We start from the raw sequence: 23,517 nt of genomic DNA on the forward strand, positions 1-23,517 counted from the left end.
CCGCTGGTCTCCTTGGACCGTGTCAGGCGCTGCGACGGTTCCCGCCCGGCTGGGTCGGGGAGGGACCGGCCTCCCGTGAAAGGCCTGGCGGGGCTCTGGGGGAGGGGGGGGGGTGTGATCGGCTGCTGCGTCCCCTGCGACCCCCTCTTCCTTTGTTTTTCCCCCTTTTTTTGTGTGGGGTTTTTTTTTTGTTTTGTTTTGGTTGGTTGGTTTTTACGTCCCCATCCTTTTCGTAAAATGGCCTCCCGCTGCCCGCCCCGCGGTGACAGGGAAACAAACGGCAACCGTGACAAAGGGGCGCAGGCCCCGCGCCCTTCTCCGCGGAGGCAGCTCCGTTCCCGGAGCTTTATCCAACCCCCCCCCCTCGGGGGTGTCCGTTGCCGGAGCAGAGCTGGTTCCCGTGGACGGCATTCTGCCCATCCAACCCCCCCCCCCCCCCCTTCCCTCCATCCACTCCGGGCGGAGGCGGTGCGCGGCTCGGCCCGCCTTCCCCTGCCCGAGGCGGCGGCGCGGCGGGGCAGGTGAGAGCGGGGGCGGCCCCGGTCGGCTGCTCCGCTCCGGGGCAAGGAGGGGGGGAGGTGGCCGGTGCCCTGAGGACCGGTGCCCTGAGGACCGAAGCCCGGTTTGAGCGGGAGAGCATCTCGGCTTTGTCAGCGGGAAGCCGCCGCCCCGGGTGCTGGCCGTGATGCGCTGACCGGCCTCGGGGTGCTGTCGGCGGGAGGGGAGAAAGCAGCGGCAGGGCTGTGCTGGTCCTGGTGTAGAGGAAGATCCAGAGGCCGTTGTCTGAAAGCTGCTGGCTCAGCTGCGGCATGCCCTGAGGAGGGAGGTGGTCGGTGTTACCTCTTGCTGCGACGCTGGTGCTCTCTGAAAACTCCTTGAGCCGGCTCGGAAAGGACGTGGTACAGCATCGCTCCCTCGAAGGTCTCTCAGTCGCGGCGGGGAAGGCAGAGCTCCTGCCGCTCCTCCCGTGTTTGGGATGCTCCGTCAGCTCCGAGATGCTGCTGCATCCAAAAACGTGTGCCTGCCTGCGTGGTGGCTGGTTCTGAATGCGAGGAGGGAAGATTTTAGGACTGGGTGACGAGAAATGCAGCTGAAGTGCAAGAAAGTACTAAGCTATTTCACTCTTTTAGCATCTTTCTCTCTGTATGGGAGGTGTTAATAGTTTTGCAATTGTATTTATGGTCAGTGCTTATAAACATCTTAGAAGCTCTCGTTATCATTTAGTGAAACAGTGTTAATAATTACAGCTTACGTGGGATGCTGAATTCCGTGCATTCGTTGTGTTGGAAGCAGCGTTGGGGTGACCTGTGTTGCATAATAGTAGATTAAGAAATACGCACACCAAGCCTCTGTTTTTTCATGATCAGATTAACCTTAGTTTCTCTAACACCGGCAACATTTTTTGAGCTTTTATATTTTTGTGCGAGGTGTAAAGGTGGCTTTATAGAGTTCTTTGTGGATTTTGTCAGACGAAAGTATCTGTCTTTATATATAGGCACTAACAAGTGGTCAGAAAAAGGGTAGCAATGGCTTTTTATCTTCACTGTTAGATGGTGGTCATTCCAAAGTCCAGAGCACTTCCAGTCTTAGGCAAATGAGTGCAGTGAGAAACATGTGTCATACATGAAGTGCTGATTGTCAGAATCTGCTTGGCTATTTAAGAAATAATTAGAGCTTCTGACCATAAGGTATCGGTTTTGAGGTGAGCTACGTCATAAAAGAATTTTGTATTAAATTTGTTAGAGTACCTGACAGATGCTCGCCAGTGAATATATTTCAATCATAAAAAATATTACTTAGTATGCTCTGTGGAAGAATCGTGAAGGACTCTGTGCATAACCAGGGTTGCAAGAGATAGTTAAAAAACACAGTATCTGTAGTGCTGGAAATGCTGTGCTTTATTTTCACGATAAACCATGTCTTGGTATAATACATGTAATTTTTAAAAGATGCTATATGTCCTCTTTCAGGTGACTGCTTTGTCTCTTGTTGCTGTATGTGTTATCTTTAAATAATTTTATTCTTTCAGTTTTAAGGATGGACTCTGGTTATCTTGAACTCTGGCTATATTGTTGGCTTTCTTATTTTTGACAATTTTTTAAAAATTAGGGTTAAACCTGCAGTTTCTCATGAAAAGAAAGTTTAAGTGAATACTGTTACAAGGAATTTTGACATGTGTCAGTGATAATCTCACTGAAACAATTTAATACCCGAGTTGGTTTTATCTCTTGCCTTTTGGTTTTTTATCAAATATGGCTCTGAAAGAACTCTTCATTTTCTCACTTTATGCTTACTTTTCAAGCAGATGACTAGGTGGTGTTAGGGTTGGATGAAGACAGCTCAGCTGGTTGCCCTTATCTAATCTGTAGCTCTATGGCAGAACACCTCAGTGAAGGCCAGGTGCGGAGAGTGTGACAGGGCCCTGTTGTAAAGTTGACGAGCCCTTGCAACTGGATTTTTACCAGCTGCTTCACCCCTTGCGTCTTTGCAGTTTTGGAGGAAGGGGGATGTGACACAGGCCTCCCCTTCACCAGAGAGGGAAAACTGATTTTGCTCCCTTTTAAATTGTGTTAGAAAACTACTCCTGTAAAACTTTACATGAGGTCAGTTTCATGGGTTTTTTTTTCTCTTTTATGGGTTTGACTTCAGTGTAGAATATTATAGTTTCTTTGGAAAACATTTTGTATGAAACAACTAATGCAAAAACATGGTGTGCGTGTCCTTGTTAACTAGTCTTGCTTCTGCATTTTATTTTTTTGCAAAATGTGGTGTTTCTTTTCTTCTGAGACTGTAGAAAACGATCCCTGTAGACATACTGCTCTTACAGTGATGAGGTTAAACTGTACTGGTGTCAATTAAGTGTAGATGATGTGTGTGGATTAAGAGTAGATGATGTGTACTAGTCCTGGTCTGGATTAAGAGTGACCTTTTTCCCTGCAGCCTTAAAATTTCAGGGGGGAGTAGTTCCCCTGGTTTGATCTATCACGTGTCCACAAATATATTTGTTGTAGTTGGAGTGAGAAAAGGCGGTGCTGTTTATTTCAGAAGCTGTGAGCTGGTGCTAATTCAAAATGTTAAAACTGTGACACCATTTCCACAAAAGCACTGTACGGACAGCTATCATTTCTATATATTCATGCAGGCTGGCTGGCAGCAAAACGATGTTTATTCCCATGAAGGCCACTTGCACACAGTAGAAAATAGCATAAGCAATTTAGTAATCGAACCAAGTATGACTGCTCTGTTAAAAACTGAGGGGAGAGTAATAGTTTTTTATTAAAAGTAGGTGCTTAAAAGCACAAGCAGATAATGTCTTTATTTTCTTCACTCTTAAGTCTTCTGAGAAAAGGTTTTTCTCTGCTTCTGTTTTAAGTTGGAATTGAATGTATTTCTGATTAAATTTTGAACTGCTCTGAGTAGAAAGGGAAAAGGAGCTTGAATGCAGGTGGTCTTATGAATATGATGTCTTAAAGCTTAAGAAATTGGCGAGTTGTTGAATTGGTAATTAGCTACTTCTTGTAAGTCAGAATTTGTCTGACACTCTCAAAGCCTATTCTGCGTACTTTTTCCACCTTTAATACAACATTTTTATTGCTAATGTAGTTAAAAGTTGGAGCAGGTACAAGGAAGAGCGTAAAGTGCACTGCATGCTGTTTGTTCTTTTGAGCTGGAAGATTGAATGTCTGTGTGTAATCCAAGAGAAATGGTCTACTAACCACTGCCACGTTTTCATCTATTGGTAAACATCAGCTGCTGGTTGGTCTTAAGGGAAGAAGACTGAATTAGTTCCAGATGGAGAACTCTTTCAGCCCATTTTAGGCTTCCCAGTTGATTTAAGACAGCAGGTCAGTAATTTAGGGGAGTAGTTTTGTTCTTATTTGCTGTTCTGCTTCCTGCCATGTGTGCAATCAGTGATATCAAATATGATATTGCAGTGCTGCTAAGGGTAGGAGTTTTGTGCTTAATTGCTTTTGTTTTTAATCGAGTAATATAAACAGAAGAAGTATTAACAAAGTTGTGATAACTAACCATTTTGAATGTAGAGGGGTATTTTTTTTTTAAGACCTGAAAAAGGAGTCGTCATCAAGAATCCATTTTTCTTAACAAATTCTCTTAAAGAACGCCTATCTTCCTTCAAAGTTTTGTCTTAAACTGGGTGAAGACAAGTATATGGTTTAACGTGAGCGTGTCAGAGGGTCTTGTACCTCGGTGTGCTGCTAGCGTGATTTCCTGGTGAAATGGAAAGAGATAAGGGGATAGGGATGGAAAGCCTCTGTGCATGGTTGTAATAACAGAAATAGAGAACATGAGGAATGGAAAATTTCAGTGTAAAGTAGCTGCTGCTTAGGATATTGAGACTGACATGATATAGTTAACTCTTTCGTACCTCTATATGATTTATTTTGAGATGCCACATTGGACATTAAAAAGGCATGAAGAAAATAGTGTGTCCTATTCACCTGTTCACATGCTAACTAAATCAGGGCAGGTGCAGTAGCTCTTGTTACAACTCTTGTATTTTTGCTTGCCATTGATTATTTCTCGTGCTGCCATTGTTTGATGCACTGTAGTATTATGATCTCGTTTTGGACAGCTTTTCCAAGATGTCTGGTGATTAACTTCCCACACAACAATTACTTTTTAACTGTATAAGGTCCGCTATCTTGGCTATCCAGCAAATGTGCTTCTGGAAAAAAGTATTTAAAATGTAATTTCCCCTAGTATTTGTTTGTTGAGGAGCAAAAGAGGTCATGTCTGTCATTCTTACCTGATTCATCCTATGTTCTTTTGCTTATAAAACACAGACTGCAAAATAGAAAGCAATAAATCCCATTATGTGTTTGTTTTAATGTTGCAGATAAGCTGCTCAGGTGCAATTTCTTTCCTTCCTAATACAGACTTTGAATCTGTTAGTGTTTTGACTAACTAACTAACATTATGTGACTTGAGAAGAATGAAGGTCACGGTGTGTTTTTGTTACCCTCTGTACTCTACTACTCTAACTTGCCACATTTCATGTGATTTGTAAAAGGAAGAAGCTGTAGTTGCAAATGATTTAATGCATTTTTCTGTCAGATCTTTTAATAAGGCTTTAAGAATTATTGCCAGTACTAATACTGAATTGCAAGCTATAATAGTACTGCATGGCAAAATAAGTAATGTTGTGTTATTTACAAGTAATTAAATAGAGAACAAGTTTGTTTGGAGAGCTCTTGGACGTATTTTCCTACTCTGTTCACCTAGGTCTCATACTTACCAGGATAACTGTGTTTATGATTACTGGAAGTTACAGTCCTTGATTATGGATTGTTCAATTTGACTTGAGTTGATAATAGGTTAATTGGTACTAAGGGTATGGGCTCCTGCCCAGATTTTCTCAGTTGTGAAGATTTTTCTGTTGAATGGTTATAAGAAGACCTTAGACTGAGATCAAAGAAACTGTAGAATCTTGAAGAGGAGTTAATTATAATTGAGAAGGCTGTGTTGACATGCTTTAGAGGAGAAAGAACTTAAAAACACATGAAGTCTTGTGTGTGTGTGTGTGCTATTTTAGAATTAAAAAATCCCCCTTATGTAAGTTCTTAGTCTTGGTATCATGATATTAGGAGTGCAAAATCCAGTCTGAAAGACAAGCTATCAAAGTCTTTTTATCTTTGATAAACTGCAGGTGAAATGTGGTATCTTTGCTGCGTTAGGGATTTAAAATGTCATTACGTTCAGAGCTACATACTTTTTTCCTTCTTTCTCTTTTTTTTCATTCTTAGGCAGAAAAAATGGAATGGACCACATGAAGAAGCACGTGAAGTTTATTTTTATGCAAGATGTTATTCGGAGGACCAAGCATACTTTTTCAGGCCACAGGAGATGAAAGACTAATGACATATTTTTGTTTTTTCAAAGTGCTGTTCTGTGCTAAGTCAATGTTGGTTTGTATTAAGGACAAATACTAATTTCTTAATGCCAGCATGTCGACTATGACAAGTGCTCAGACACCGGAGGAACCTAATCCTCCCCCGCTTGAAGAAAAGCCAAAGGGAAAATCACTATTTCATTTCGGTTCGCTCTTTGCTAACAGGAGTGAAAAATTCGTAATTGCTAGGAGTGATAGTGTACCAGAGGAGAATGTTCTGAAAATAACTATCACGGAGACTACAGTCATTGAGTCGGACTTGGGCATCTGGAATTCTCATGCTCTCATCTACCTCACTTTGTGGTTTTTCTTCAGCTTTTGCACTCTTTTTCTTAACAAATATATTCTTTCATTACTGGAAGGAGAGCCCAGCATGCTAGGTAACCTTACCTTTCTTTTATGTTTTAATTCCAGTAAGATATTTGACAATACCAGATACTCCTATGTAAAGTTGAGGGACAAAATTGTTCGACTGAAGTGAAAAAGGCCTAGTTGGGAGATGTGGGGCTGGATCTTGGGGCTGCGAAGTTATGAGTTGTGATCCTGGCCTGTAAAGGGGCTTCTGACTGTCTTTTCCTCCACTCACTGAAAGATGGTATGAAACTTTGCTCATAGAGGAGCCATAAGATGGTGTTTGAGAACTAAGAGCTGGAAAGAAAAATGTTATTTTTTGTTTTCTGTGTTGGAGGGTAGCGTGTTTTTTTGTTTTTGTTTTTTTAAAAAACCCAAAATCTTCAGTCAGTTGTTGATAGTCTCCAGTGCTGTTAAGATTTTGATTGTCTGCACAAGTGCAAAAGTTGCCTTTGTGTGATCTCTATCATCCAATGGGCTGCTTCTTTCTTTTTTTTTTTTTTAAGGGGGTAACAAAGGGCACTTAATCTGTAAACCAGATTTTTAAGGTGTATGCCACCTTTGTTTTATTCTGCTGCCTTGCTGGTAGAAGGAAAGGGCTTCTCTGAGAATTTATAAAATCTAGACAGCAGTTGCCATGTTTCTTAACAGCTAAAAGTACTACACATAAGTTTGTCTAAGAAATTGTCTTATGTTGCTTGATTCGTCATGTTCCCATTATCTTCTGATTTTATTTTATTTTTTCCCCTCATCTTTCTTTAGGTGCTGTTCAAATGCTTTCAACCACCTTCATTGGCTGCATAAAAATGTTTGTTCCATGCTGCTTGTATCAACACAAAACACGCATCTCTTATCCACCCAATTTCATCATGATAATGCTGTTTGTTGGATTAATGAGGTAAATAGTTAAATATTTCCTAGAGATCTGTCTGGTTGCTTTGTTGCATTCTTCTGAACGGAAGCGGTATTTTCATGGCTCTCTTCCTTTTCATTCTTGATTTGAAAGTGTTTGGAGTATTCACCTTTTGCCCCCCAAAAAATCACAGGATAATTTTATTTTTAGTTCCTATTGCAAAATGCTACGTTCCTCTTTCCAGCTGTCAGTTTTTTGGCTAGCTTGGCTTCCCATCACATTTAGCTTCATTCAGAACACACTTCTCTTTCCATTTACTTTCTTCCTGTTCTCTTTTGAGGCTGATGTTTTAGTGTACTAGTTTTTTATTATGATGTTGCTTTGTTCCCTTACCTTTTCCAGCAATTTGCCTCAAAAGTGATACAGGCTATTAACCTTTATCTTTTAAAAAAGTAAATATTTGCTGTGTGCTGGGATGGTATCAGTTTGTGGTCTTGGAGGGAATAAGAACATATGATTTGGTTTCCTCTATGCTGCAAAATTGATAAAGGATAATAGGATTCATATTAATTCAGAGTAGCTTTATCGTAATAACTGTGCCACCCTGTTGTTTAATTTCATGGTTTAAAGTATGGTAAATATGTAGTGTACCTAATTTACACTAAAGATGGATAAGTGCAAATTATAAGATTTCATTGGTGAATTACTGTTTATCAGCAGAATTTTGCTAACTTTTTCAGCTGAGCCTATTGAAAACTTTAGCTTAAAACACTGTCATCTGAAGTTTGGTTAGAGTGCATTAAAAAGTGAACTTTGATGTTTTCTGAAAGTCCATGGCACATCTGTAGAAATTGGACAGTTGCCTAAGGGTGCCTTCGTTTGTGCTAAATAAATAATAATGTTTAAGCCAAAGTGGAAAGAGGTAGACCTGACATGTTCCACCTCGCACGTGCTGAGGAGTAAAGGTGTGCAGCTGATCAGTTACTGCGGTTCAGTCAAACTACTATGATTCGATAACTTGATTGCCAGCTATACCTGTCTATATTCTTAGTTACTGCAGCTCAAATTTATAAACCTGGAGAAATTATAATGCAATTCTTTTTTAAGCATTATTTTATTTTCTGCTTAATTTCATGTGTTGTTCTACTACAGATTTGCAACAGTAGTCTTGGGTCTTGTCAGCTTGAAAAATGTGGCAGTTTCATTTGCAGAAACCGTTAAAAGCTCTGCACCTATTTTTACTGTTATCATGTCTCGGATGATATTAGGGGAATACACTGGTGAGTACTTGACTGTTGAAATGTGATTTTTTTTTTTTTTTTTTTAATTTTTTTTATTTTTTTTATTTTATTTTTTTTTTTAAATAATACTGTCGCTTAGTTGGCCATGGACAAGGAAATTCCACTGAAATACAGTAAATGCAGCTGGAAGAATTATTCTGTTTGAACACTATAAGTAGAGTGTATATATAAGTAAAAAAGGATTTGTTTCAATGCAGCTGTGTAAGGGCAGTGTTGCTCTGAAGTTATTTTTCTGTCAAGAAAATATTACTGCAGCCTTAAATAACTGAAGTTCAGTGTGTTCCTTCTTGTAAGGACAGCTTGCTGCTCAGAATTTAAAATTCTTGAATTTCATCACTCTGTTCACTCTGTGATTAAAAAAAAAAAAAAACCACCACCAACCAACTGGCTTACAATATAATTTCTCCCAGTCCACAATGTAATTTCCTTGCAATTGCACGCTACTTGCTTGAAGAGATTTTGCTAGTTACCAGCTATAAGTCATAGGAGTAATGCAGAATCCATGTATAGATTGCTTTGTGATGGAAAATGGCAAAAGGCTGAAATAAGCCAGAGGAAGAAGAGTAATTCAATCACAGAGTAAACAGGGAGAGTATAATTTTCTTCTGTCATTTGGCGAAAAAGATGAAACGAAGACAGTCACCGGTCCATTTTCTTTCTCCAGGGGAGATAGTTTTATCAGTGAGTATATGTCTATATTTTCAAGCGCACCCTGCTATTGTCTGAGATCTCACTTTAGAACCTCTGTACTTTAAAATCCAGTCAAATAAGTTGCTCTTTCTTTCAACTGAAGAAGTTAAGGTGGAATTTAAAAAAAACCTATAGTATCTGGGACATGTAATTGCAAGTACAGTAATTAAACTCAAGATTTAAATTTTTCTTTTCATTTGCAGGATTGCTGGTTAATCTCTCTCTGATTCCTGTTATGGGTGGGCTAGCTCTCTGTACAGCTACTGAAATCAGTTTCAACATTCTAGGTTTCTCAGCAGCTTTATCCACTAATATCATGGACTGGTAAGGCATAATGATAGTTGTGTATGTGGAATAAAGGAATTTTGTTTATTGGTAGATCGAAGAAAATTGTTGCTTGTGGTTGTTTTATACCAGTGTTTAAATGTTGGTATTTAAAATGTATTTTTAACAGAAGATACAGTTCCTCTGTCATATCTGTTAGCATTAATGAGATTAAAAAATAGTATAACTTTGTTAGTCTAAAGGAGTTAGACCGAACTCCTTTCTGTAGTTGCATAATGTGTAGAAAACGTCCCTACCCATCTAAGGGAAACAACTGTCTTTCTTGTGGATTGATTTATTTGTCTTAACTAAAACACAGATAAATGGTGTTGGTTTTTTTTCCAGTTTGCAAAATGTCTTTTCCAAAAAACTACTCAGTGGAGATAAATACAGATTTTCGTAAGTATTAAAAATATTTCAGGTTTAATTATAGGGGGAATTTGGGCTGCGTAAGGAAACCATGTATTTATAATTATAGTGCACCAAGATTTATGGTTTTTTTTTTTCCCTCACACTGTGACAGCTTTAACTTAAATCATTTTATCAGGGAAAGAAAACTCCTCTATGCTCAGATCCCACTGTGGTAGGTCGGAGTCTCGTAATGGGCTAAAACTGTCCACACACACAAAATGAGTCATCTTTCACAGAAATAAGTCCTTATTCTGCAATCATAAAACATACCTTAACGTTGGTAGGCATGCAGAAATGAATTTAAGAACTCACTCGATATTTTGACTATGAAACACGAGCCAGGAGTAAAATCTCGTGCTAAAATATACCTATAACTATATGTATGTATTTTACCACAAGATAAAATGCTAGCTTTGGTCTTCAAAAGATGTGCCTATTATCTTCAGGCCATCTCAGCCAACACAAAAAGCAAAACACTTTCTTTGCAAGAGATTGCTGAATTTGTTGTCCCCAAAGCTTGGTAGATGGCTTTTATTAATTTTATTAATACAGTAATGATGCAGCTTTGTTCAGCTCTAAGAAAGAGAAAGCTTTTAATAATTTTAACCATTGTTTTTTCTCCTTTGTAGAGCCCCAGAGCTTCAGTTCTACACAAGTGCTGCTGCAGTGGTTATGCTTATTCCAGCATGGATATTTTTCATGGTAATTTGAATTCACTAACATGGATTTATGTTTTCTTTTTGACTTGAGGACAATGTGCAACTAAGATTAAGATTAATTTTTACTTTTAATTCTTCCCATTTTTTTTTAAATCACCCTGAAATGCATTTCATCTTACATGTGCAAGAGATTGGGGGGGGGAGGGGGTGTAAAAAAGAGAAATTTTTCAAAGAAATAATCTAATATAGACATGAGTTGACAAGTGACCTAGAAAGCCTGAGTTTATCTCGGGATTTTTGAGATCAAATCATAATTTTGTCTAAGTGCATTTAAAGTTTTAGATAAAGACTTGAAAACCAAATCTTAAATATTTCTTGACTTTCTGCTGATATTCACATGGTGTACAGGAATATTAACTCTCTGAAAGCAAAATTGAGCTGAAGTAAGTATAGTGTATCAGGTTAAATATGTATCCTTCATATTCTGACATTTCATTGCCATGCATCAGTGTTCAAAAAAGAAAATATCTCACAGGCAGACTGACGCTGGAAAGGTCAGTCAGATGAGAGCTGTTTTTCTAATATATTCTAAACATCCTGTATGCTTTAGGTTTTGTTTTGCTGAAGTTTAAATGTAAAACTTACCTGCTTATCATAATAACGAGTTGGGTGGAAAATCACTTTTAGATTTGCTTATAAACTAAACTCTTAAAGTCCTCCTTTTTTGTTCTTTAGGATGTGCCTGTGATTGGGAAAAGTGGGAGGAGCTTCAGCTACAACCAAGATGTTGTCATACTTCTCTTAATAGATGGAGTCTTGTTCCACCTACAAAGTGTTACAGCCTATGCCTTGATGGGAAAAATTTCTCCTGTGACTTTCAGGTAAAACTGTATTTTCATGTCAAGAACACTTGTTTTATTTTCTTTTTTTCTTGCCTAGTATTTTTGCTTGAGAACTAGGCAGTAAAGGTGTTGTACAAAGAAATAAATAATGTAAATGCATAAACGCTTCAAATTAAGAAGAAAACTTTTCACATCCGTGTCACCAAAACTTGGTGGTTTGCTCTGAGGAGAGCAGCATTTGACCCATGCTGTTGAGCTTATGGAACAGGTGCTCACATTTGCTAGCAGGTGTGTTGTATTCAGGTTTAACAGCCATTCCTTAAAGCTGGTTAATGAGACTGAACAGATTCACTGAACCTCTAGATCCAATGTTTAAGCTGCCATTTGCTTCAGTAATAGGGCAATACTTAGATACATTGTGGTGCAGTACAGAATATGAGCAATCAGCTCTGTATTCCTTTCTTCTGAAGCATGACACCAGCATGTCAAGTTGTATTTGTTGAATTTGATGTGTTCTCTAAAGACAGCTTCCACCTACATTGTCAGTTATTGGCAGCTTTGTTAGGCTGTTGCACAATTCTGATTCAATAATTGGTCATTTGTGTGAATAGCCCTAGGGCCTGTGGGGTAATCCTGGTCCTAAACTCCGAAGGCTTCTGCTGTCTTATGCTTTCAGGTGCCCCTGCTACAGTCTTGTGACAATTCACTGTTACACAAACGCTTACTCTGAAGTTGTTAGTCTCCTCTACATAAGAGGATGTAAAAGCATATATATTCATATTTACATGTATACAAAATTTCTTAATTACTTCCTATAATGTTATTGGTATGATTTAGTTATTGATTCTTTTCAAGTTATAGTGCTATATTACCTGAATAGTAGCAGCATACTTGCAAATGGTAGTTAATGTTGCTAGTGTTCTGTTAGCATTTTCTGGATGTCTGTGTTAGCTAGAAATGAATTGCTATCGCTGTACTGCATACTTAAAAGCAATGAAAACAAAAACCTGCGGTGAATTACTCGTACTAGCTCTAAAATTAAGGTGAGTGTAAAGATAAGAGTGCTGATATACAAGCAATTTGGTATTGGTATTAGCTTCGTGAGGAAAAGGAGAGTCTGAGCTGGTGTTTAAAAAGCAAGCAAAACAAAGAGAGGTCCCACTGCATTAAAGCATAGTTGTGTGTGGGATATGAGAAAGCTTTCTTTGGCTTTTAATTTTTATATTCCTTTCCAGTGTTGCTAGTACTGTGAAGCATGCGCTGTCAATCTGGCTAAGTATTATTGTGTTTGGTAACAAAATCACAAGCCTCTCGGCCATTGGGACTGTTCTAGTGACAATTGGAGTTCTACTATATAACAAGGCAAAGCAGCATCAGCAAGAGGCTATACACAGCCTGGCAGTTGCAGCCCCGCAATCCGCACAAAGTACAACTGAAGATACTGAGCCACTCATTTCCAAGGATCTGGAACCATATGATTAATACGGCCATTTATTCTTCTAACCTAGTGTAGCTCAAAGGAACTCTTCCTGAAAGTGGTTATTTCTTCAACTGTTGATGCTGATTTGGTTCCTTTGAGTTCATGGCAGGTCAAGCCTGGGACTTGAAGCAGAGAGAAAACAATGGGAAGAATCCAGTAAGCTTTGATTTACTGAGAAACTGATATACCAAACAGAGGACCTAGTGTCATGTAATGTGGTAAATGTGGGGTTTATTGTCTTTTCCTTGACTGCAAATAACACACAAGCCTCTATATTAGAGAGACAACTTCGGTGTCTTGTGGGAAAATGATTTCTTTCTCCCTACCCATCAAAATAATGTGAAAACGTGGACCCATCACTGGATTCTGCTTGCTTGCAGTGGAATGAAATTGGTGCATAACTGACATTCCTAGTTGTGTGGTGCTCTACGCCACCCACATCCTCCATCATCTGTGTGCGTTGTAGAGCTGGAAGAAGGAATGAAACAAATGACTTACTCTGGTGTACGTTTAGTTGAAGCAAACTGTGGACATGAGTCCGTGCCCCAAAGCAGTGATGAGCTGCTATTTCTGACTATAAGGCTAGGAATGAAAAGTGATTTTTCTACTAAAATTTAACATAGAAATATCGCATCCTGGTTGTGTATTGACAATATTGAAATGCAAGTGTACACACATATACATACACTGTATAAATGGACTGTTGAATTAAATATTTGCAGTTGCTTAGAGGTAAAAAACACTGAAAACTTTTGGTGGTAAAGGAAGCAGGATCTCTATATTTCTATAAGAAACCATTTTAATATTTTAATTTCTTGCATTTTATTATGTATTTCTGTTATGAGGGAATAAATCGATTTTTTTGGTATTATTTCTAAGAATGCAACAAAATACCGCCTTTTAGAAACTCAGGGTTATAATTCTGACCTATGTGCAAAGTATTTCTATCGTTTCTGATTATGTAAACAATCTCAGAGGTATCTATGAGAGAGATGGAAGAGAGGTCACTAAAGGGAGGAATGTTAACCATGAACTGAGGCTAATCTTTATTTCTACTGCTCTTAAGTTTTCTTAAAAAAAAAAAAAATCTGTTTTGTGGTAGATCAAAGATTAAAAGTTAACTTTCCTTTCAAAAAATTTTTAAGTATTAGTGCAAAAAAGCACATGTAGCTACCAAAACATTCAAATGGACTTTTTGGTAACAAAATTAAATTAACAATTAAAGTGAACTGATTTTTAATAATTGCCACTCTTCTGAAAGATTGTAGCATGGCATTAGAAGCATGGATAAAGTGGTCTTTTGTGGTAAAAATAATTTCTAATGAGAAGTTACCAGTGGAGTTCCTGCAAAATTTAAGCTCATGCTTACGGTTCTGCATGTGAGGTATTCCGTTAGCTTTAGTGAACTATTCCTGCAGAGAGCAGAGCAAAAATGCGTTCCAAGTGAGTCTCTCTGAAGAAGCCTGTCTTCTGTTTAAATAGCGTGTGCTTGTTTTGTCTTATGCTTACTTCAGGCTACATTCCTATACATGACTGGTCACCTGGGGCGTATTCCCTGAAGATTTGAGTGGGAGGGAAATGTGAATTTTTTTCATCATTGTATATGTGATGTCTGTGGTTTTTTGTTTCTTTGTGCTCCTATCACTTTTACAAAAGCTGCGGACTATGGGGTGGAGCTCTGTGGTTTTTTGGTTTTGTTTTTTGTTTTTCCCGTTATGCTTTCAAAAATCTCAGTGTATTTGGCAGAAAACGAAGTCTGGTTTGCATCATATTTCTACTCGTGTTGGAAGACAGAAATACAAATGGCTTTCTGGTTGCCTAGCTCTGTTCTCACGTAAACTGCTTCATCAACTGATTGAGCTTCATTTTAAAAGCTAGGAGGCTTTTGCCTTTCCTATTGCTGGAAAACTTTTTGTGAACCAAACAGCTGGGAGGATTTTGGAACTTGGATTTTCTGACACATGTCTAAGCTTAATAGTGGCTGGTTTATCCCCACCTGTTCTGTGGCAGCATGATAATCGTGTTTTACTAGGGGTTTGTTTTCACAGTGTTGGTCTTACGTACTTTTCTATGCAGTCTTCTTGGCCTTTTGTTAGATTAAACAAACCAACCTCTTTACCGTCTACTTGTAAGACCTTTTCTTCCTCCAGTCATACCGGTAATCCTCCTTTGCCGTTGTTCCTGTTGGGTAAACAAGAACCGGTTTGTTCCATGTTAAGAATTCTTTACCGTATTATACTCCAGCTATCTTGCCTTTTTGTTGCTTTGGATGATGGCAGGGGTACTGCCCGCTTCCTTCTGGAAAGCCCCCTCTTGAAACACTCTAGAGTTTCTTTTACCGGCGTTTCTCACAGCCGCACGCCTGATACTTGCGCACTGACCAAGACGAGCTCTGTGAGCTAGAGATACGCGGGTTATTTGTTTTACATCTGTCAAGGACGCTCTCGTAGAAACAGCACGTCTTCCTTAAAATGTGAGTTCCTGAAATAACACAAGTCCTTGCTGAAGAACACAGACTTGCAGATGGAGGGTGTTACTTGCAGCAGTTAGCATGTTTCTAAAATGATGTAATTTCCCAGCTAAAAGGATGGATGGATAATAAAAGTAGCTGGGCATCATGATCTTTATCATGTATTGTGTTGTAACCTCTAGTCACGGTTAAGTAGCCTCACCCCTTTAACTGCGTTAAGTTCTATCTGCGTAGTCTCAACTAATTTTCCTTTTTAGGAATTGCCCTTCTCACTGAATTAATGTAAATTCTCCTTTGTCGTGTGTTAGTTCTGTTGCCATTATGTAAGTGGCTTGTTTAAGTGATCATTGGAATTCTAATAATAAAATTTAACTTTGTTTTTTACATGGAATTACGAGGATGGTCCTAAAGAACAACACGCCTGGTGCTAGTTTCTCCTTTTCTGCCGCTGAGGTTTGTGTGTGGTGTGGGTCGGTTTTTTAATTTATGGTTGAATAGTCAGCGCTTGGCCGTGAATTAACTACTTTCCTCAGCGGTCGGGGCTGATGCGTTGCGTCAAACCGACGATTTGACAATCCCGTTAGCGATTTTTTTTTTTTTTTTTTTTTTTTTTTTTTTGCTTTCCAGTCAGGCCCCCTCACAGATCGGCCTCCGCCAGCTCCCGCCCTTCCCTCAGCCCCTTCCGGGCGCCTGCGGGCGTCATCAGCCTGCTGCGGCGGGCGGAAGTGGCGCGTTTGTCCCGCGCTGCTCGTCCCAGTCTCCGGTAGCGGCGGCGGTGAGTGGGCCCGGCTCCCGCGGCGGGCGGGGGGGGGGGAAGGAGCGCGGCGCCATCTTCTTCCCCCTTCGCCGCCGCTTACAGCGCGGCCGCGGGGGGGGGGGGGGGACACCCGGCCGGTCTGTGCGCCTCATCGGTGCCGTCTCGGCCGCGGGGCTGAGCGGGAGCGGGACCGAGCCGCCAGCCGGGGCGGAGGTGGGGCCGCAGGTGAAACCGTTCTCTGAGGAGAAAAAACGGGCGGAGGGGTGCGGTGGGCGAGGCTTGCCTTATCCCGAGCTCCCAGCGCTGCTGGTGCCGGGCAGGCTCCGGCCCTGGGGTGCGGTCGTGGAGGAGGCTGAGGTGGGTCCGGCCGGTGGGAGCGAGCGGCGGCGGGGCAGGAGGCCGTGACCGTCCCCACTGAGAACAGCCTGTTCGCGTTACCCGCCCGGTACCGAAGCTGTACGTGACCGGCCGGTGCGTACAGCCCCCTCTGCGTTTTCCTCAGCGGTGAAACGCCGGGCCTTGTTTATAGACGGGGTTTTCGTTTTACTCCAACAGGTCCCCGCGTTCGTAGCAAAGACTGCGCTTTTAGGTTTAAAACGGGCTTTCCCCGTTCAGCACAAGTCAAGTCCCGCTCGACCGTACTTGAAGATGGTTTATTAAGCGTTTGCGTATAAAGAGTCAGTGTAAAATAGGCATAGCTGTGTCAGACTGCGTAGTTGGTGTAGGTTTCATTAACGTCGTGTTCTTTTTCAGAGTTGGTTTTTTTTTTTTAACTCAAATGGGTGATGAAAAGGATTCTTGGAAAGTGAAAACTTTAGATGAAATTCTTCAGGAAAAAAAACGAAGGAAGGAGCAAGAAGAGAAGGCAGAGATAAAACGTATGAAAAATGTAAGCTACCTTCTGGTCTACAAGCATTTCTAGTGAAACCTGCGGAGCTTCGGTGCCTATACCCTCATTTTCTGATGAGAACAAGGCTTCTTGCCTCGTTTGTCAGCGGAATTCCTCTGTGCTCTTATGCATGTTTCGTGTGTGATCTCTAATTCCAAAGTTTGACAAAAATACGATGCTTTGCTGAGATCTTACTGGCCTCACACTGTATCCTGTGCTTTGTTTCATAGTTATTGGTTAGAAAAGGTAAATAAATTGATGTAGTTAACTGGAAGTTGCAGCTCAAGTAACAACCTTTCAAAGATTTTTTAGAAGAATGGGTTTAAATAATTGTTCTTTAACAACTTTTATGTTACTATTTGGTTTTGTATAACTATGTACAAAATAACATTCTTTTGGAAAAAAAACCACAGTAGTTAATGCAATCCTCTTTAATCATTGTTTAATTTTGTCTAGTTACATTGAATTTACAGAAGTTCAGCTTTAATTGCAATCAAACTGCATTTGGCTGCTTACAGCTTTGAAATTGCTGCTTCATAAGTTAGTGTACTTTACTGGTGTGACTAGATGAGGATGGCTTTTGAGACAGGAATGGAAGAGTTGAGTACTGTTTAGATTTTTTCATTTTGTGACATAAAAAATTAATTGCATTTTCTTTTTGCTCTTTCTTGTGTTTCTATCGCAGTCAGATGATAGGGATTCAAAGCGGGATTCTCTTGAAGAGGGGGAGTTGAGAGATCATCGCATGGAAATAACAATCAGAAATTCACCTTACAGGAGGGAAGACTCCATGGAAGACAGGTAAGAATAAGAGAATAACTTTGTTGCTTTAGGAAGCGTTACTGAAATTAACCTTTAGAAGTACTGAGAGGAGGGTTTAAAAATATCTGAAGGGGGAAAGTTTAACTTCTTTAGCATGCAGATATGCCATCTGTCCGTAGAACATGCCAGGGTATCTTTTTGAAGTACTGATTAAGGCTTAACAGTGTATTGTGTTCCAGTTTTGGCCATTATCTAGTAATAAGATATTTCGCTCAAGATGCGGTTGAAGCAGGCCTGCTGAGTTCTCTTTGGTGCTTAAGTCATCCTCAGTTTGCTTGTGTATTAAAAATGCACATATAATAATAGCTTAATTTCTCATCTACGTGACTATGATTTCCTGTAATGTACTGTTAATGGCTTGGTTCAGGGGTATTATGGAAATGAACTTTAATATAAAATAATAAAATAGGAAAAAATGCTTTCTTTTCAAAATGGAGAAAAGCAGAAATAACGCACAGTCTGTTTGACAGTACATGTAACCTTCCTCAGTTTATTACTTTGTCTTGTGTTTTAGAGGAGAGGAGGATGATTCCTTGGCTATAAAACCACCACAGCAAATGTCACGGAAAGAAAAAACCCATCATAGAAAAGATGAGAAGAGGAAAGAGAAACGTAGACATCGTAGTCATTCAGCAGAAGGTTGTTTATTAATATATTTGGATAACACTTCTGGTAGCTTCTCGAGGTGAAGCCGAACAGGCACTGTATGGAGAGTAAATAACAGTAACTACAAACTAAAGAAAACATGTCAGGTGGATAAGACAAAGGAATTTTAAACTGGTATTATTTCTCTGATGATGTTTAATGCCCTTATGGGAATGACAGGGTATATATGTGTTGGAGAGGACAGTAATCACTTTGGGACAGGGACACAGAGTCTACTTTTACTCTTTGAAGTCTGTTAAGCTTCTTTCTGGCTTCACTGCGTGGGCTGAGCTATGATCTTTGTATCTGACCATAAAGGAAAAAATATCCTCTCTAGAAACATTCATGTTGTGCTCCTGTTACTAACGGCCCTTTTCTGGTTTTAATGCAAGTATTTGTGCAAGATCTTACACTCTTCTAATTTTCCAGCACCCTTTCAGATCAGGGATTTTTCCATTAAGAATTTCTTAATAACAGAAAACATGAAAATAGGTTACCATAAGTTTCATCCTTTCTAGTTTTGCTTTTTAAAAATAGGAGCGTGAAGTATTTTGAATAGTAACACTCAAAAATTCATTTTTGTTTGTTTAGGGAAACATGCCAGAGTGAAAGAGAAAGAACGGGAACATGAGCGTAGGAAGAGACATAGAGAAGAGCAGGATAAAGCCCGTCGTGAATGGGAAAGACAGAAACGGAGAGAAATGGCAAGGGAGCATTCCAGGAGGGAGAGGTACATCCATCCCTCCTTCCCCTGTGACAAACCAACAAAGAGATGAACAGCTCCTTCCTCTAAATCTGTCTCTGACTTTTCATTGTTTTGAAATGACAAAAAAGATTCAGAGCAAAAGCTTGTAAGGTCTAATGCCAGTGCCATGTTCCTGTGAACGTGTTGTCTAATGAAAATGTGTTGTTGACTTGAATCACCTTTTGTAAGTGGCTTCGTTACAACAGATGTTTCTAGGTGAATTCATTGCCAGTGTTTTACTACAATGAAAAAAAAATCGCAAACCAGATTTGCATAGTATTGGGATTTATTAACTGAACTTGCTTAATTTCTGTTTAAACCCTAATAAGGGTGGAGAAGCTCATGTGTTTTAGAGTTCATGGTCTTTGTCTTTGAAATGCTGTTTTTAAAGGATCAGCTGAAAAGCTATGTATGTTTTTGACTAATATACAGTCAGTGGTATTGTTGCTAATGAATTTGAATGGCCCTGTAGTTTGTTATAGCAAAACAGTTTTCCTTTACTTCGTCAGCTGAATCTGTAGTGAACTGTAACGTAACAAAAAATAATTCCTTTCTAGAGATCGTCTGGAGCAACTTGAGCGAGAACGAGAGAGAAAAATTAGAGAGCAGCAAAAAGAACAAAGGGAGCAAAAAGAACGAGAAAGGCGAGCTGAAGAAAGACGTAAGGAACGAGAAGCCAGAAGAGAAGGTAACTATCTCTGTATAAATGTTGTTTGGGCTTACTGTCTGCTGACACAATGGTGGAATGGAGGTGTAGAAAGCATTTTTTTACTTAGGTCAGTGCCAGAATTTAAGAAAATTAAAGCTGGGGGGCCTTCTACGTGGGAGGGAATTAAAAAATCTATCAAGTTCTACATGGGGAAATAAACCAATGTCATATGCCTTAAATATCACGGCATATTCATTAGTCAGTAAGTCTTTCCTTGCCTCTTTTGGTTAGTCTGGTTTCCTGTAGAAACAAGATTTACGTAATTGACATTGTCTCTGTGCGTGCATGTGTATCCATCATGATCCCAGTCGCTTCTGAGCTCTTTGGCTGAGTCTAATCCAATTTGATAGAGATTGAAATCTCAAAATTAAGTATTTTAAGGATTTGGGGAAATAGATTGCAAAGGGAGGGAGAGAGATCATGTAAGTACTCCAACCATGAAAAAGGCTGTAGTGAGAGTTGAGTGGGGAAGATCTGATAACTGAGCAATTTAAATTAAATTCTACACATGAACCCTCACTTTCCCTCATAGCATATCAGATACTTGCAATCTAAGTTCAGATCATTCTGATAAAAGGATCTCTGTTTGTCCCAGCTTTCAGAGGTAAAAGTCAGAGCCCATTCTTGTGATCAGGTGACAAAGGTTGTTCAAGAGTAGCAGAAGCAGCCATGTTTATTGCTAGTCTTTCTAGTTCGGCTCATACGGAACAGCTCCTTTTTGTGCTTGGTATTTATGCTGATATTGCTCAATCTAGCTAGCGTTTCATTTTAGTTATTTTTATTGCTCTAAGTGTTCTGTCAGCTCCTTCTAAACCTTAGCTGGTTTTATTCCTTCGTGTATCCTCCTGGTCTGTGCACATCTCTCTCTGGCATTAATGCCTTAGTTTCAGGCTGTTTATTGTGTAGTATATAGGGCATCTTGCTTCTGTTTCCCAAGAATGGCAGCATCTTTCTCTAAGTAGTACAAACCCATATTTTATTGTGCATGAGGTAAATCATAGTCCTTTATTCTCCTACATATAGTTAGATTCCACTTCCACTCCTTCCCATTACCCTTTAGTTTGTAAGGAAAAACGAAAAGTATACAAAGCAGGTGGTTGTGGCAGACAGAGAAGTATTCTAATTAGGGCAGGGAGATGTAACAATTTCTTCCGGTTTTGTTTTCACTAGTTTCTGCACACCATAGAACAGTGAGGGAAGAATATGGAGACAAAGTAAAAATGAGACCCTGGAGTCGCAGCCCATTACGACAGCAAAGAGACAAGCTTGAGCAAGGAGAGAGCAGGAAACCAGGTAGCATTTGCCACTTTATAATACCTTTGCCTGGGGGCTAGGAGGAGCTGTTCTGGGGTAGTGTTTAATTTTTAGTACTAAACTTATATCCCTGGTACTCTATTGAAAGTATTGTCCACTTCAGCCATGGTGGCATAACTCTGGAATACTCATGGACATATACATAGGTACTTTTCTAAAGCAATGCTGGTTTTGCAGGTGATTGTGCAAGCGACAAATTGAATGAATCTTTCCTTTTTAGTAGTAGGAGAAGTAATTTAAAAAGTTTCAAAGTGAGTTACTTCATTCAATGATGAAAGAAGCAGCTGACTGCATTTTTAAAATTTTGTAGTTTAATTCCCTTGCAGATTAAAAAGGGATTGTTTACACTAGCTCCAGTTGGATTTATTATTAGGAACTAAGCTACCTTAAAAAGTTACCTTACAGGGATCAATATAGTTGAAGCATCACTGGTAATTGTCATCTGGTAGAAGAAAATGAATGCTTAAGGCAGTATTTTGTTTTCTAAGCCAGAAAATGGTCCTTCCCATGCCTAGAAGGTCCTAACTGTGAGTAGAGAACTTGCACAATTGACATAAAAGTGTCTTTGTTTAAAGAAGAAAAGCTCTGTGTGTGCCTTGTTAATGTGTGTAGCGGTAAAAATAAGTGTAACTATTTCAAGTAAGCTGATTGCAGAATGTAATCAGCTGAAATGCCAGGTGGAGGCAGGCAGTAAGTCCTGTGAAGGTGCTGTCTAATCTATCAACGGGTATTCACATGTGCTATTTCATGGTGGTCCAGAGGGACTGCATTAGAATAGTAAGAACTGATAGTAAGTGCTGTATACACACACATTAGTGAGACTGTGTTGTGGTGATACTTGTTACCATGTTACTTTTACCTTTTTTTTTTTTTTTTTTTTAATTACACTTAGAGGGGCTTAGGCATATATCATGTTTGAAAAACAAAAGGTCAATATTCCACGGTTTTGGCTGTTGGTCCCACACCACTGCAATTCAGAAAAGCTGTTTGTCTTTTGAGCAGAGTGTGAAATTTTTTTTTAGCACTCTGTATTTCCAATTTAATGACCAGAGAAAGTAAAGCAGTTATCTGGGTATTCAGAGTCTTATAAGTAGAAGTGATATTCAGTCAGCACCCTGTTTTTAATTTGGATGATCTCCAACAGTAAAAGAAGAGAAACCAGAAGAGAGAGATCCTCTTTCAGACTTGCAAGACATCAGCGACAGTGAGAGAAAAACCAGCTCAGCAGAGTCTTCATCAGGTGACTAAATGCAATTTAGTAGATGTAATTAATTGTTGTCCTGGTTTCAACTGGGATAGAATTAATTGTCTTCCTAGTAGCTGGTACAGTGCTATGTTTTGAGTTCAGTATGAGAAGAATGTTCATAACACTGATGTTTTCAGTTGTTGCTAAGTCATGTTTAGTCTAAAGTCAAGGATTTTTCAGCTTGTCATGCCCAGCCAGCGAGAAAGCTGTAGGGGCACGAGAAGTTGGGACGGGACACAGACAGGGCAGCTGACCCAAAGTGGCCACCGGGGTATTCCATACCATGGGACGTCATGTCTATAAACTGGGGGGAGTGGGGGCAGGATTAACTGGGCATCAGTTGGCGGGTGATGAGCAATTGCACTGTGCATCATTTGTATATTCCAATCCTTTTATTATTACTGCTGTCATTTTATTAGTGTTATCATTATCATTATTAGTTTCTTCTTTTCTGTTGTATTAAACCGTTCTTATCTCAACCCATGAGTTTTACTTCTTTTCCCGATTTTTCTCCCCCATCCCACTGGGGGGCGGGGGGAGGGAGTGAGCGGCTGCGTGGTGCTTAGTTGCTGGCTGGGGTTAAACCACGACAATTGTACAGTTGTCTGTTGAGGAAACACTGTTGTTAGAGCGTGTGCCTACTTAGTTGTGTGTTTGATTATTCCTGTACAGAATCTGGATCAGGCTCAGAAGAAGAGGAGGAAGAGTCTAGCAGTGAAGGTTCTGAGGAAGAGGGAGAGGAAGAGGAGGAGGAGGAGGAGACGGGAAGCAATTCTGAGGAAGTGTCTGAGCAGTCAGCTGGTGAGTAACATAAAGCAGGTCCTAGAATGGTGTTTTATGATTTTTTTTTTTGTTTCTCATTCTGTATTGTTTTATTTGAACATTTTCCTTTTCTCTTAGTCTAGGATAGGCTGAGACCTCACAGGTCAAGATAACTAAAAAGAAAAAAACAAGTACAAGTCATATTCATATCGTTTTATATAGAGGTAATACCAATTACTCATCTAAGAAGCCAGATTAGGAAGACAAAAATGGCTTTCAGTTTTCTAAACAGTGTAAGGGTAACAGTTTAAGTAATTTTGTAACACAACAAATGTG

General features: G+C 39.7%; 1 protein-coding gene across 9 annotated transcripts in view; it reads left to right on the top strand.

The window, feature by feature from the left end:
• CDK11A (cyclin dependent kinase 11A) overlaps positions 1–23,517 on the top strand; it is a 34,511-nt gene that overhangs the window by 365 nt on the left and 10,629 nt on the right. Inside the window, exons 1-17 of one of the 9 annotated variants that reach the window (XM_030017596.2) lie at positions 2,588–2,603; positions 3,751–3,845; positions 5,766–6,291; positions 7,025–7,160; positions 8,268–8,395; positions 9,310–9,430; positions 9,776–9,829; positions 10,471–10,543; positions 11,236–11,381; positions 16,803–16,938; positions 17,624–17,739; positions 18,275–18,399; positions 18,997–19,135; positions 19,708–19,838; positions 21,030–21,152; positions 22,318–22,413; positions 23,092–23,220. In XM_030017596.2, the coding sequence (XP_029873456.1) occupies positions 5,967–6,291; positions 7,025–7,160; positions 8,268–8,395; positions 9,310–9,430; positions 9,776–9,829; positions 10,471–10,543; positions 11,236–11,381; positions 16,803–16,938; positions 17,624–17,739; positions 18,275–18,399; positions 18,997–19,135; positions 19,708–19,838; positions 21,030–21,152; positions 22,318–22,413; positions 23,092–23,220 (1,978 nt within the window). In that variant the 5' untranslated portion in view covers positions 2,588–2,603; positions 3,751–3,845; positions 5,766–5,966. Of the gene's footprint in view, positions 1–115; positions 522–594; positions 900–2,587; positions 2,604–3,667; positions 3,846–5,765; positions 6,292–7,024; positions 7,161–8,267; positions 8,396–9,309; positions 9,431–9,775; positions 9,830–10,470; positions 10,544–11,235; positions 11,382–12,577; positions 15,677–15,971; positions 16,068–16,604; positions 16,701–16,802; positions 16,939–17,623; positions 17,740–18,274; positions 18,400–18,996; positions 19,136–19,707; positions 19,839–21,029; positions 21,153–22,317; positions 22,414–23,091; positions 23,221–23,517 lie in introns of those variants that run through there. The other 8 variants (XM_030017595.2, XM_030017594.2, XM_030017597.2 and 5 more) reach the window with 8 other exon arrangements.

The sequence above is a fragment of the Aquila chrysaetos genome, chromosome 6 (assembly GCF_900496995.4).
Source record: "Aquila chrysaetos chrysaetos chromosome 6, bAquChr1.4, whole genome shotgun sequence".
Classification (NCBI taxonomy): domain Eukaryota; kingdom Metazoa; phylum Chordata; class Aves; order Accipitriformes; family Accipitridae; genus Aquila; species Aquila chrysaetos.